General features: G+C 35.9%; 1 protein-coding gene and 1 long non-coding RNA gene across 2 annotated transcripts; one reads left to right on the top strand and one right to left on the bottom strand.

The window, feature by feature from the left end:
* Positions 1–3,310: 3,310 nt before the first annotated feature.
* Positions 3,311–9,555, top strand: LOC127964116 (uncharacterized). The gene is made up of 5 exons (XM_052564278.1): positions 3,311–3,449; positions 7,282–7,646; positions 7,829–7,934; positions 8,261–8,546; positions 8,731–9,555. Exons 1-4 carry the CDS (start codon positions 3,311–3,313, stop codon positions 8,512–8,514), a joined length of 864 nt encoding a protein of 287 aa, XP_052420238.1. The 3' UTR covers positions 8,515–8,546; positions 8,731–9,555.
* Positions 9,556–11,692: 2,137 nt separating this feature from the next.
* On the bottom strand, positions 11,693–16,310 carry LOC127963799 (uncharacterized). Its single transcript, XR_008154910.1, has 3 exons — positions 16,058–16,310; positions 13,170–13,264; positions 11,693–12,596 (listed from the first exon to the last, which is right to left on the bottom strand). It is a non-coding gene; the product is annotated as an uncharacterized LOC127963799 (long non-coding RNA).
* Between the last annotated feature and the right edge of the window lie 86 nt (positions 16,311–16,396).

The following is a 16,396-nucleotide window of genomic DNA, read 5'->3' as shown; positions in this document are numbered from 1 at the left end:
TTCATTTGGGTCCACTACTTTGCCATCTGCACCAAGGTGTGGAGCATCAGGGTGGATGATGAGACTAGATGGAATAACGTTAATGTCAAAGGTCTCCTGGTAGCTGTGAAGAACCTCTGGCTCAAGTTTTAATCCTCTACACATCGCTCTCTAGAGTCCCCGACAGATGTTTACACACACTGTTTAATGCAAGATATAAATGCATTTAACCTGCAATTACAAATGCATAATATTTTGATGTTTTAATCCCAAAATGTTGAATACTGATATTTGCAATGATAAAAGAAAGTGCTTTAAGAGGTGAAATTAAAAACACCAATATCTAGACAATCATGAATAGTAACATCACTTCCTTTAATGTTTTTACTATACAGTTGATATGGAATTTGTTTAAATGTTAATTTTTTGAATAAAATGTTTATATGAAATGCTTATACAAAATAAATATGTAGTTAATTTAAAGTATATCTACATTCCTTGCTTTCATACATGGTCATATGAAAAATTTGCCATACTTAAGGTAGATTTCTGCCATTTACTGGAAAACATTTAAAATTACAATTTTAAACAAAAGCACTATATGAACATTCTGAGTGATTTTATTACACTAATATACAATGCAGTGATGGGAATAACGGCGTTATAAATAACGGCGTTACTAACGGCATTACTTTTTCCAGTAACGAGTAATCTAATTGATTACTCTTCTCATCTTAATAACGCCGTTACCGTTACTGCCAAAAAATGAAGCTGTTTTTTTTTTTCATCAGACCAACTAGATCTCTGAGCGAGAGGCAAATACTTTTTTTTACTGTTCTTCCTTGGTTAGTGGGCAGAGCACGAGACAAGCGCATAAATGCTGACGATTGGCTGAGGTAGAGTAAAATTTCATTGTAAGCCAATCAGAGGTAGAGTTGGGCGGGTTTTCGAAAGCACGCATAGTAGTGATGGGAATTCGGCTCTTTTGACTCAGCTCACTGAAAAGAGCCGGCTCTTTGGCTCACAAACGGCTCTTTAAATGACTTTGACTATAATATTTCAATTTTTATTACATAATTATTTAATTTCTATAGGCTAAATTTGAAAAAATAGAGTTGGCTCTTCAGATATGCGAGCCAGCTCCCGAAGTTCAACTAAAAAAGCCGGCTCTTAGAGTCGGCTCATTCGCGAATCGCGAATGACTCATCAAAAGCTCATTCGCGAACGAGCCATCATCGGACAGGACAGGACACACAACGAACAACACAAGCCAGTCAGTCAACCAGAGACAGGTATGGCGACGAGCCCAAATAATCCAAAAGTAGCCTTCTCTAAATGGAAGTATATACATTACTTTTTCCTTGAAGAAATTAAAGAAACAATAAAAGGAAATATCAAAAGTTCCCAAAAATCTATCGTGTTATTTGCATTGATCCACTATATAAACATAATATCTACATACATGCCATTTGATTGGAGGCTAGTCTCACTTTGTCCCACAGCAACTTTTTTTTTTTAGATGTGTGTACAATGTTTCATGTTTCTGTTAATAATGTATTGTATTAAGTGTCCATTTCATTATAATATTCAGATTTATCATAAATAATTGAACATGCACATGTATTTTAAGTTCCTTTAAAGAGGGGTAGAGGTGGGGTCACGTTTGAGCATTTAAAATGTAATTTTACTTGAAAGTAACGCAATAGTTACTTTCTTAAGTAACTAGTTACTTTAAAAATTTGTAACTGAGTTACTAATTTAGTTACTTTTTGGAAGAAGCAACTAGTAACTGTAACTAATTACTTTTTAAAAGTAACTTGCCCAACACTGATACAATCAGACATCCCAATTTCTGTTTTGGTAAAGTCATTAAGTGTCATGTCATTTAGATGAATTAGAATTTTATTTGGGGTCCTGAAATACCCTGAACACTGCACAGAGGTTAAGATTACCATTGCTCCATAAATAAATTAAAAATGGAAACTCATCCTATTTTGTTTTGATTTTCTCTTACTAAATTATAGAGTTACTGATGCTATGGACTGTGGTATTAGTAACAGGCTATTAACAAAAATCTGTCTCTAAACCTCTTTGCTCTTTATTAAAAGCTGGTCTAGACAAGTAGCCTACATGATAGAATCAAATGTTTTGAAAATCCGCTCCGAAGCGATCTCAAATGATTTGCGAAACGCGTTTCGGAGTCCCGATCTGAATCAATGTTTTGCAATACGCCCCGAAGTCCCGATCTCAAATGATTCGCGAAATGCGCTTCCGAGTCCCGATCTGAATCAATGTTTTGCGAATCCGCTCCGAAGTCCCGATCTCAAATTATTCGCGAAAAGCGCTTCGGAGTCCCGATCTGAATTAAATGTTTTGCAAAACCGCTCTGAAGCCCCGATCTCAAATGATTCGCGAAACGCGACTCCGACTCCCGATCTGAATCAATGTTTTGTGAACTCGCTCTGAAGTCCCGATCATATGATTCGCGAAACGCGACTCCGACTCCCGATCTGAATCAATGTTTTTTGTGAACTTGCTCTGAAGTCCCGATCAAATGATTCGCAAAACGGCTTCGGAGTCCCAATCGGAATCAATGTTTTGAGAACTCGCTCCAAAGTCCCGATCTCAAATGATTCGCGAAACGGGCTTCGGAGTCCCGATCTGAATCAAATGTTTTGTGAATTTTTTTTCAAGCCCTGAAATGATTCATGAAATGTGCATCAGCAGGAGACTCCTAGGCGGATCCTCCTTCAAGTTCAAATTCGTTTTCGAATCCGCTCCGAAGTCCCGATCTCAAATTATTCGCGAAAAGCGCTTCGGAGTCCCGATCTGAATCAAATGTTTTGCAAAACCGCTCTGAAGCCCCGATCTCAAATGATTCGCGAAACGCGACTCCGACTCCCGATCTGAATCAATGTTTTGTGAACTCGCTCTTAAGTCCCGATCATATGATTCGCGAAACGCGACTCCGACTCCCGATCTGAATCAATGTTTTTTGTGAACTTGCTCTGAAGTCCCGATCAAATGATTCCGAAACGGCTTCGGAGTCCCGATCTGAATCAATGTTTTGTGAACTCGCTCTGAAGTCCCGATCATATGATTCGCAAAACGCGACTCCGACTCCCGATCTGAATCAATGTTTTTTGTGAACTTGCTCTGAAGTCCCGATCAAATGATTCGCGAAACGGCTTCGGAGTCCCAATCGGAATCAATGTTTTGAGAACTCGCTCCGAAGTCCCGATCTCAAATGATTCGCGAAACGGGCTTCGGAGTCCCGATCTGAATCAAATGTTTTGTTAATTTTTTTTCAAGCCCTGAAATGATTAATGAAATGTGCATCAGCAGGAGACTCCTAGGCGGATCCTCCTTCAAGTTCAAATTCGTTTTGGTGCCGCCCAGAGGATCAGCTCCGCCTCCGGCCGGCGCCGTCAAACAGCGGATCCTGAGGCCTTATTTACTGCAACAGTTGAGTACAGCACACCAAGAGCGAAATCAGTCGAGATTCGACAATTTCTTTGCTGGGAAACGGTTGCGCTGAACCCTCTTTTGAGTAAGTGATGTATTGATATATACATTCAATAAACATTGGTTTTTAAATTATCATGTATATTAATGATTGTAATTATGTTGTTTGATATTAGGACAACTTTAACATGTTCACTTGTGGATAATGGTTTAGCGCTAGCTACTAGCTAGCTGTGCATTAAGGTTGCATTTTTGTAATTTTGGTATCGTGTTTGTATCTGCCTTCCTTTTTATAATGAAAATTAAGCTTCGGCATTTTAATCACTGTTTGAGTTGGTTCAGACAATATGCATCCTGTTTGAATGTCAAAAAGTGCAGGCTTAACTGCTAATGTTAGCTACCGTCTATTAGCTTTTACACAGTTTAACAACAAAACAAAACGCTAAGTGAACATTACTAGCTAAGTGCCCTTTTCGTGTTGGTTTTGAGCGCTATGCAGCCCATCTAACCTGGAAAACGGTCTTAATAGTATCGTTTATACAGCGTGTCTGGAGGAATAGAGATCGCTAACACATGTGACCAACTGGGCGGCAACGTCATCAGAACGCAACGAATTATGGGTATGTTTGGCCAGTTAGCATGGTCTGGCATAGCAGGCTAGTGTTCCGGCATGAAAATAATGAAAAATTAGCGTGAAAAACGGAATATAATCCTACAAAATGCAGCGGGCTAAAGAAAACATTGTCGGACCATACTGCCTAAAACTAAATCCTAATGCAAATATGAGATATGACGAGAAAATAAAGAGAATCAAAGGACTCGATCCTTACGAGCAGAGCGACTGGTCAAGGTCCAGTCCAAAAGAACCCTTACGAAAAATAACCATGGTTTTATTATAGTAAAACTGTGGTAACCCATGGTTTTTTGGTGTATTGACTGCCATTTGTAAACCCATAGATTTACTACAAATACCATGGTTAAACTATGGTTAATATAGCAAAACCATGGTTAATTTGTGGCTACCATGGTTTAACTACAGTAACCATGGTTTTTTGGTTTTATTTGTAGTAAAACCATGGTTAATTTTCGTAAGGGAAGGGCATGTGAAAATGTTGTGTTGTGGTCCTTTTACAGACAGCCTGAATAGTTTGATGACATGTTAGCTTGCGATAGTCAGATTTCAAAGTCAATGTGTTTGTAAATGTTTGGGCAGCCTTAAAAATCACTGCAACCATCTTACCAATATGACCGTGTAGCCTTTTATTTTAATCTTTTACTAAACGTGACTTTGCGTTTCATAAATGTTCTTTTTTTTTTGTACGTCATAGATGTGTAAATGAAAAAAAATATTTACAACACTTTCTGCATCCCCTAATCTAAAGTGTAAACTATACATCACTTGTAAATGTGTTAGGGTTAGGGCGTCTACATAATTTAAAACGCTGGTCTTGGTGAGTATCCTCAGTCAGTTAGCCCTTTATCTCAAGTGAACGTAGCCTTGTTCAAATCGGGTTTTCCGTAGCCTACCTGTTAGATCTACCTGAAAACTCTAAAAACACTCTTTATAATTTGCAAAAAAAAAACTCTTTTAAATATTTACAAAATGTAGTATGGGTGCATCCCTAATTAAAAATATTAAAAAATATGTATGATTTCAATATCAAAATAATTTTACACAATTAACGCTGCCGCCCGTCTGAGATAGTGTTGTTTTTTTTTTTTTTTTTTTTTTTACATTGCTATGGGCATGATATTAAGTACGTACATACAACTTTCATTCTTCAGGTCGATCGTCTATAAATCTGTTTCAATATCTTCTCAATGGTTAGGAGGATTCCCCAAGCCTGACAGTGAAACATCAGGCACCATGATATACTGGATATGTCACTTGAGTTTAAAAAATGAAGATATTTGTTAGATGTTTGATAAGTGCTGATCGAAATCCAAAAAAAAAGTAGTGTTTTAAAGTCCTGGAATTTCATTTAATAGAATCTGTAGCTACTAACCCTGATAGTTAATCATGTACAAGACATTTGCAAATGACTTGTAACAGAATTTACAAAACATACCTAAAATGATAGTACATCACTTGCTAATAATTTATGAATGTTTTGTAAATGATTAGTTCATCATTATTTAACCACTGACTTATAAAATACGTACAACTGAACGTTATTATAAAGTGTTACCCTCTTTGGCAACTCAAACCAAACCTAGTCTGACCATAACTACCTGAGCAGCTGATGGCTACTTTACACACGCAGATTGTTCAATCAGGTAGACCTATACCCAGGCATGTACTGGCCATCGGGACTACCGGGAGATTCCCGGTGGGCCGCGGTCTGGTTGGGCCGGTGCGTTATGTATTTTGTTTTTAAATCATTAATAATCGCAAATATATTCGTAATTATATTGTTGTATGGTACAATTCCGGCCTTATGTGTCTCTCCCATGAAGCTGCATGATGCTTTTTTTAATTTATTTACGTTAGTCACAATAATTTATTTAAAACATAAAAAAGCAGTATAAAGAACAGATAAAACAACGCGTGCGCATGATGCTGATGCGAGCTGCGAGACGTGACGTGTTCACTGCTCATTGGCCAATCAGAATCAAATTCTAGCCTTGAAAAGCGGCCGCTTTACAACTGCAACGAAATTCAATATGTTAAATAATAAAATATCTAAGCGTAAAGGAGGGGCCGAACGTTGAGAGAGAGAAAACGACAAGCACTTGAGGCAGATGCCACCAAATGTGTCAAGATAAATAAATTATTTGCTGGAAGGCAAAAGACTTGAGTGAAGACGTCAGCAGGGCGGGACTATTAAAATTATAAAACTGAGCATTTAAACTGTAATGGAAAACAATACATACACTCGTATTGCGTGTCATGATTGTTGACATGAGATAACCGTATAGCGAAACGTTATCGCTAACGTTAGGCCATATTACGTTATTAGCCTGTCGTTACGTTAACGTTGCATGCTTTTATGTGAGCATTAACGTTGCTGTATTTACTTCTGAAGCTAATGGGAGAATTTAGTTTCTAGTTAAACGCAAAGTTAAACTGTAAACATTTAAAAACTTTTTACACTCATACCGGCTTATTGCATATTGTGTATGCTCAATAACTCCTCACTGAAGCCAGATCATAGGACTAATATAACCCATATCGACTTGAGAGAAATATTAAACACAAGACGTATTTTAAGGCTGTTTGGAAACCTTGGGATCTTGACTAGAATGTAAAATAAAGTTCTGTGGGTTTGAACAAAGCTTGGCTGGATTTGATCCTATATCAGGAAGCTTTGGATCTGTCTTTCTATCTATATACCTTCTCAAAAATATAAAGGGAATACTTAACAACACAATATAACCCACAAGTGTTCCCTTTATTTTTTTGAGCAGTTTATCTATATAGCTAGCTAGGTGTGTATCTATCTATTTATATAATCTATCTTTAGATATAGATCTAGCTCGATGTCTATTTATCTATCTATCTATCTATCTATCTATCTATCTATCTATCTATCTATCTATCTATCTATCTATCTATCTATCTATCTATCTATCTATCTATCTATCTATCTATCTTGCAATCTATATATCTAGTTATCTAGCTAGCTGGATCTATCTAACTATCGCACCAAATATCCCTCATCTGACTGCATCCCATTTTCACTCATGTGTTTCTGTCTTTTAGGCTGTGATAAGAAGTACGGTACGGGTTGCACTTTGCTTTATGTAATAATTGTCAAATATTTTGATTTCAGATATGGGAAAAGCACTTAAGATGAGCACACGTTTCAGGAACGTTAAAATTAAGCTGGTGAGGAGATCTATGGTGGGCCCTGCAAGTTTTCTACCTCAGTCAAGGTCTTCCCCATCCCAGCTACAAACAGAGTCACCCTTCAGACCCTTCTATTACATCTCAACTGACTGAACCTGATGATGTGACACCAAGCTGTTCTGAGAGCGCATACAGTAAGGCAAAGAAGAGAGAGCTTCATGCCTGGGATGCAGTCAAGGATGAGATGCTTAAGGTGACGTTTGAATGTTCAGCACCGATCACTACCCAGTGTGCTGTCTGCCGAGAACATGCTGATTATAGGTGCATTGAGTCCAGCTCCACTGCAGTGTTCTGTGAGGTTTGCCTGAAGAGGATTCACAGAAATTTACTGCATCTTCCTGAAAAGTGGAATGTAAGAACAATAGCATACAGTCTTACATTGCTATTGCTATACTTGCATACAGACAGCAAACTCACAGTAATGTCAACAGATTCATTCGATACTTCAAATTGTTTTAGCACTATGCAGTATCAACTGTTAGTGTCACAAGTTTGTTGTTTTAAAAACATTAGAGCTATCCATCTTTCTTACAGAGTGTTTACTATGAGCCATCCTCCCTGGGGTTATTCTTATATTTACCTGAAGCCCATGGCACCCATGCTGTGAACACAAAGGACATGAAGATCATTGTCAGCACAGGTTTGTCATTTTACCTGATACAAAATCTTAATGTATTTAATTTTATTGACAGGTTAAGGAATTCAATCCTATTACATGTGGAGTAATGATTTCCTTTAAGGAATTAATCAAATTTGTGATGCAATAAAAAAAAAAAAAAGTCATGATAGTTATAGTTTATATACTATCATGATAGGTAAAAATGTATAGCCTGAATCCACTGTAAGTCGCTTTGGATAAAAGCGTCTGCTTAATGCATACATTTAATTTAATTTATACTGATATGGTAGTCTCTATAGTACTACTAGGTTATGTTTTTATGTTATTTTGCTGTTTATATTTGGCAGGACGGCTCTGCACCGTTACAGACACCATGTGTGCGTGTGAACCAGAAACCTGTACTCTGCTGAGATATGGGCTCCGGCCAGCAACAGCCACAAGCCCCAGACAGACAGCCTTCTCCATCCCTCTGCTAGAGCTTTCTGTTTCTCTGTCACTGGAGTGTCAGGTTTCTGTTGAGGGTTTTTGCAACACCCCATATCCCATTTTAGGCATCACCACTTCCGACAAAGAAGTTTGGTTGATATTTGCCCACAATTAAATGATGGAACAATATGCCCAGCATGTCCAAAGGTTGGTTATAATTCCTGCGTGGTTCTTGTTTGATTAAATTAATGGCATAGAAATAAAATCTGAATTAATATCAAACTTAAAAGTTAATTTGTGTATGTAGTATTGTAATAGAATAGTAATAGTATAAATGTATAAACCTGGTGCGGGTACAAAACCAGTGTTACTGTAAGTGTTTGTTTTCCAGGCGGATGGAGATATGATTGTCACATTGGATGCCAACTTTGGCCTTGTGAGGAATCAAAGCTCTGGTACAAGTGTGGTTGATCCATTACACAGAACCCGCATGTTTAGAGGAATACCTGCTATCACATCTTGACAGCTCAAAGCCTCGAGGTGAAAACTTGTGAAAAAAGATCACTATTCCTCTCATAAATCTATGTTTTCCTTAAATATTTAGGACTGCAGTAAGCTGCTCTCATTCAAGGTATTATAATATAATATAATATAATTACTTTACTGCGTTACTTGTGCAGACATGTTGTTTTACTAGGTCTGATCTATTTTAAAGCTTAGGCACTGTATTTAAGCATACATATCCCCACTAGTCTGTCTGTATGAGTACAAAATTAAAAAATAAACTGTCTATAATTGTTACTGTACAAGCACAGTAAAATATTTATATAAAAAATATTGCACTACTGTTATTTTGCATAGAATACATTGTTCAACAATATTTTTGCACACTCATCCAACTGCATTTATTACCACTGTTCTCACGTTCCTGCTGTTCATAATATATATATAATCCTTCATTGCTCTGTTCATAATGTACATACAATCCCTACATTGCATTCATATTTATATTCTGTATATACTCTGATCAATATTGTATATAGCAACTCCACTGTACATTCTGTATATCATAGCTTTACTTACTCTGCACTTTTATGTATATAAAACACTATATTCTTGCACTTCTGGTTGGATGCTAACTGCATTTCATTAGCTCTGTACTGTACTCTGCATAATGACAATAAAGTTGAATCTAATCTAATCTAAAAAAAAAAAATGTGTTTACCATAATGTAATATGTTATTTACTGTAATGTACAAATGTGTGGGAGGTGTTTTGTTTTTTGTGAGCTCACCATCAAAATCCCCTTCGACTGAGTTGAAATGAAAATAAATTATTGGATCTTTAATCCTCTGAAGCAACTATGAGTTTGTAAAAACATAAAATAAAAGGGAACATAGAGGTTTATTGACTCTACGAGTTACAGCCATGTTTTTAGCCATGGTGCTCTGCACTTATTCACAGCACATTTAAAGTCAATGAAAAGTAATTTACTTAATAAATAACATACAATGAATTTACAGTCATAATCCGTATGTGACAGTGTGCCACATTCAGTATGTTCCTACATAACTGTTATTGGCTTGAAATTCTCCAGATCCAAGCCTATGTAATTTAACACATTTTTTCTCTTCTTCCCATTGGCTGTTTTCGTTTTATTTTCACTTTCTTCTTTCATTGAATGTATATTACATTTAGTTTGTTCGTTGTTCGTTGCCATGGTTGTTACGCTGCTATCGCTGAAACCACGTGGCTTGCATAACGTACTTCCGTCCAAAAGTATTTTATTCACAAGACACTTTTTTTTAAAATGATGAATTCAACATTTGTCCACGAAAAAACAACAACAAACAGATAACTCAACAATAAGATATGTTAATATAACTTTTGCACATTTCTCCTTCGATTCAGAGAAATACATTTTTGGTAGCAGAAGGTTACGGAAGTGCCTTGTGTTGTGGGCGGGGTTTGCGCGTTCTACATTTCGGCTAAAAAGTCTTAAATAAACAAATATATTTAGATTTTCTTAACGTAAATCATCTAGATGCAGCGTAATTAATAGATTGGTTGTACTAGATATTTGATATATTCAGTAGATATATCTTTTTACAACCCTAATTTCCAACCCTAATTCGCAAACCAGATACTACAACTGCAGTGCTTGATTTGTATCAAGCTGCACTGAGTAGCTATAGGGAATTGTAGTTTTTTTAAAAATCGTGTATTTCTTAGAATTGGATATTGCAAATAGTGAGTTGAGAGTACAGTTTGGAGTTTAGGCGGATTGTAAACATATCTATGTAAACAGATTTTAAATGTCTAACTTTTAAATGGGTTCAAATTACTTTTAACCCGATTTGACAATATCCAGAGCTGTTGACTATATTTACATCATAAATGAGGACAAGAGCTCTCTATAACAGTTAGTCCCATGTGTGTAGCCCTTTTTATTGCTTTATTATAAGCCTTCAAATATGCACCAAGGTGATGTTTCAAAGGTCAGTATTTCAAAACAGGAGCTATGTAGAATCTTCATACTTACATATGTTACTCTCTGGGTCAAGACAAGTCTCTGGGTTAAAACAATGTATGTGGTTTAGCTCTACGACAAAGTTTTAATTTTCTCATTTCACATGCACAAGCCATCTCGGGTGTAGTTTCAGAGAGCTATTTGAAGGCTCAATAGCCATAGCCTATATAAAAAGAAGCTATTTGCTTGTTTGTTTGTTTCTGACTTTGTAAACAGATTTATGAACCCACAACATGACAAATACCCTGTCCGCACACACACACACACACACACACAGAGAGAGAGACTCATTTTGCATTTCTGTTTGGTTCCCATGTGGCAAATCTAATTATGGGATGGTTCCCCCAAAAATGAAAATTCTGTCATCATTTACTCACCCTCATGTCATTCCAAACCTGTATGAGTTGCTTTCTTATGTTGAACATAAAAAAAGATAATTTGAAGATTGCTGGTAATGGCTGGTAAAAGTTAAAGTTTTTACAAGGTTTCTGAGCAGAAGATCATTAAATGTTTTCTCTGTCCATGTTACCAAAACTCATGTGTCATTTAAAAAGCATGTTTGAAAGCATGTCAATTAATTTCTTTGCATTCATCTAGATGCAATGTAATTAATAGTTTGGCTATACTAGATATTTTATATGTTCAGTAAATATATAATTTTACAACCCTAATTTGCAAACCAGATAAACTAATCAGATTTAAAATGTATAATTAATTATATATATAATAATATAATTGACCGACAGCACTTTGAATTAAATGTAGTCTACCCACGGCAGACAACTGAAAACAAAAGTGGAACACACCGGTCCTCCCTCACATAAACTGACAATAAACTTTATTTATCTGAATCCAAGGAGAAACAATTGATATCCTTAACACAGATAAAATGATACCCTTCACATTTTCTCTTAAATGTTTATCATTAAAATAAAAGCGTAACAGTAATTGTGAAGAAAATACTTCAGAGTGGAAGTAAGCAATGCCATAGAAACCATTTAAATTTAAAATAAATAAATTGTAGTGTTCAGCTGTATACCAAAGTTTCTACAAGTACCAGTAACCATCTTTTCAATATATTTTGTTTGCCAAGCATCTCCTACTGACAGCAAAACTGTGAAAAATATAAAGTTATGTGAAGCATCTAATCATAACATGAAATCATACTCTGACCCACTGTTGTGAATATTATGGTGAGGTCCTTGCTAAAACCCAGCCCTACTGAACCAATGATGAAACAGGTGTATATATATATATATATATATAAAAACATGTAGACTCAATTCAGTACAATATAACTTTATTGGTCCCCACATAAGTCCTGTATAAAGGAGAACACATTGATGGTGCCAACAAACAACAATAATAAATAAAAATGGGGTGAATGAAAATAACAAAAAGATCACAATTTTCTTCTTACGTGTGAAGTGTGGTCATTACAATAAATTTGCAGCATATGTATGTATTGTGTGTGTGTGTTTGTATGGATGGGTTGGGGGCCGTCAACACAGTAAAAACAACCCAAACAAGTAACAAGATACATCTTCAGGGTGTTAGCATGGTGTCTTGACACTGGCAGTGAACACACTTGTTCTTTTTAAAGCCACATGCTGTGTGTGACCATGATTGGCACACTGTGCACTGAGACCATGAATGCCACTTCTTTCTTGCATTCTTCTTCTTATCATAAAAATGGATGCGGCAGACACAGCACAAATTGCCTCCATCTACCAAAGAAAAAACACAAATATTTTGAAAGTCAAGCCAGTTAGTTTAAATCATACTCATCACTATATTTAAAGCAACATCTCAAAGGCAGCTTGTTCATTTTTAACTGTTGCCAAAGGAATATGTGGATATTGCACATCAATTCATCTCAGATCTTTAGGAAAACTCTGGGTTTTTCGTTTCAGAAATGGATGTAAATCAAACCTGAAACAGAGGGGTAACTACATTTTAATTTAACAAATCTCATGACCACTTTTTTCTTCAGCTGCTTCAAGTTTGATATGGTGGTATGAGTCTTTGACAATTTCTTCAATGTGAGAATATTTGATGTTGATAGCCTTGTAAACAAAAATCAGCTGGAATACTTTTTTGTAACGAACTCATTTGTAATTATAATAAAAGAGATAAACAATCCGGTTGTCTAACACAATGTCTTGCTCACACCACAATTGCTGTTGATCATCCTTCCATCTAATACTTTAAGAATACCACTAATGCTTAGCAAATGAATCCTGTTTCCAAACCTCTAACTTCAGCTTCTTTAAGTGCATTGTAATTCGGGCATCCCTCACCTCATGTGCCCTCAGTGCTGCTGCCTCTTGAATGTATTTCTGCTTTGCATCTTCCCCCAATGTGGCGCACCTGCCCTTAATATCATTCATTGTGCCTGAAGAAAAAATAGATGCACAGAAAACTTAACGCATTAGTCAGCAACTCCTTTTAAAGTAAATTCATACAACGACAATCAGTACTTGGGTTGTGAAAACCATTTATCTGTAACAACTCTGTAAAAACAAGATAACGTGTAAAGTAGATGCCCTGATGATTCTTTTCAATACACTCAGCATTCTTAAACTGATGAATGCAATTTGTGTGAGTGAAGTACTTCCCAAATACTATCATAAAAATCTGTTTCATGACGCTTCATGTATATATATATATATATATATATATAGATAGATAGATAGATAGATAGATAGATAAATTATATAAATATATACACAGCTAGCAAGCTTTAGAGAGAGTGAGAGAGAAAGAGAGAGACAGACAGATAGACACAGACAGCTAAATATATATATATATATATCTATATATATCTATATATATATATATATATATATATATATATATATAGATATATATATATATAGATATAGATATAGATAGATATATAAATTATATAAATATATACACAGCTAGCTAGCTAGTATAGAGAGAAAGAGAGAGACAGACAGACAGACAGATAGATAGATAGATAGATAGATAGATAGATAGATAGATAGATCCAAACCCACAGAACTTTATTTTACACTCTAGTCAAGATCCCAAGGTTTCCAAACAGCCGTAAAATACGTCTTGTGTTTAATATTTCCCTCAAGTCAATATGGGTTATATTAGTCCTATGATCTGGCTTCAGTGAGGCGTTATCGAGCATACACAATAGCCTGTAAGAGTGTAAAAAGTCATTTTGACAGTTTAACTAGAAACTAAATTCCCCCATTAGCTTCAGACATAAATACACACCAGGCACGTGCACAGGTAGGGCTCAACCTGTGCAGAGCACATGCCCTTTTTGCCCTTACACTCCGAAGTGCCCTTTTTTTTGGTGGTGTTTTTTTTTTTTTTTTTTTTTTTCAATGCTATTGGTCACCATTTACGTCTGTGTATCTGTTTTACAAATATTTAGCAAATGAAAGTTCTTAAAACGAGCTTGTGTAAATCTTATTGGATCCTCAAGCTGTCAGTAAGCTGATAACTCCGCCCCCTCTATATTCATTGAATCAACTGAAGTTCCACAGCAGCCGCACAGTAGACACCAGCTGAGCTGAACAGTTTTGCGAAGGGTAAATAAATATCTTGTTTTTTGAATAAGTACTACTAAACACTATGTCTATAAAGGCTCATATTTTATTTATTGGATGTCTGTCTGACTGGCTGAGACATGTGGGACGCATAGACAGTAAAAGGTGGGACGTCGCCTGAGAGAGGAGACTACATTTGCCATCTAGTCATAGCCAATACATAGCCAACACTTAAATAGCCTGGGCATATAGTAGCATTTCATCTTTTATAAAATGCGATTTTGGCCAAATGCATTTTACCACAGGAAAAACTGAGCGCTCCGTCTATATAGCTAAAAAAAACTAGTTTGTAACCTGTAGATGAAAATGTAATGTGATCCCGGCAGCGGCAGGCGCCGTCGCCGTTTTAATGACGGACAAAAAAAATAAATAACATTTACACGCATTCGCTGGTCAAAAACGATATATTGATAACAACAACATATAATTTGTTTTTACCATCGGAAAATCATAACAAGTTTCGTACTGGAATTTACACAAAGCAGCGAGTGATCCTCGTCACCTAGATAACTATATTTCTAAGAAATTTCTTCTTTGATTTTTTGATTGCAGATACTTAATTTTTTTAACATTTAGGATAATCATGTTATGGTATACTCTCCGTATACTCTGTATAAAAAGTAGTAAAACATGGTTTTACTACAGTAATGTAGTAGTAACTAAAAAAAATTACAGAAGATCACTGTGAAATCTTTATATTTTATCATGCAGAATGTAATTCATGATTCATTCCAAGGCTTCGTTTATTTGATCCAAAATACAGCAAAAACAGTAATATAGTGTAATATTTTTACAATTTTAAATAACTGTTTTCTATTTGAATATATTTTAAAATGTAATTTATTTTTGTGATCAAAGCTGAATTTTCAGCATCATTACTGCAGTTAGTACTCTTCAGTGTCACGTGATCTTTCAGAAATGCTTTTCACTGCAACTGTACTTTTCACACTATTTTTATTTATTTTTTCATTGCTGGCTTATTTTAGGGAAAGTGTAGTGAATAGGAGACCTTCAAGAAACCAACATCCCTGGTCCACCACAGTATCAAATTTTTGCAAGGTATGCGGAAACATGTTGGATAGCTATGTTATAGTAACGGTATGGCTATAGTTTCTTATAATCTGGAATTGAGTTGTACCGTAGTGTTGGACATAATTACTTAAATTATATTTCAAAAAAGTTAGTCAAAAATACTTGACTCATTGCTCACCTTCCCCTCTTCTCAATGTCATTCATAAAAATGTTAACCAAATAATACAAATTAGCTTATGAAACCAAACAGAATAGCTAAAAAAGAGAATATATATAATTGATATAAAAAAAGGGAGGGGGTGCCCTTTTTCAGTTTCAGCACATGCCCCTCAAAAGGTCTGTGCACGGCCCTGATACACACTCATATTAGCAACGTTAATGCTCACATAAAGCATCCAACGTTAACATAACGACACGCTAATAACGTAATATGATCTAGCGATAACGTTTGCAGACACATCGCAATACGGTTATCTCATGTCAACAATAATGACACGCACTACGAGTGTATGTATTGTTTTCCATTACAGTTTAAATGCTCAGTTTTATAATTTTAATAGTCTTACCTGAAAATATTAAGCATTAAATATCGCAACGTTCCCGCATTCGTCCAGTAGACTTCCGATTACCGGTGAGCAGGAATTCTGGGATTGGATCTGGAGTCTTCTCTTGTATATTTGTGGGTGATCAACCATTTGGATGGATGATCACGGCCTTCTGAGCCTACTAGTAGATGCAGGAGGCCCCTCCTGGCCCATTTCTATGGGCTGATAACTGCTGATAACGCCCCATTCAATCGAGTGATAACGTTCGAATCGGGTGATTTAAAGTTGTAATCCCACAAAGGATGCAGCAAACCAGTGTAATTTACCTGGACCCGGTCTTGGCTGAGTTCCATCACCGTC

The sequence above is a fragment of the Carassius gibelio genome, chromosome B8 (assembly GCF_023724105.1).
Source record: "Carassius gibelio isolate Cgi1373 ecotype wild population from Czech Republic chromosome B8, carGib1.2-hapl.c, whole genome shotgun sequence".
In the NCBI taxonomy this organism is placed as follows: Eukaryota; Metazoa; Chordata; class Actinopteri; order Cypriniformes; family Cyprinidae; genus Carassius; species Carassius gibelio.
This window is presented reverse-complemented; position numbering and strand designations above follow the sequence as displayed.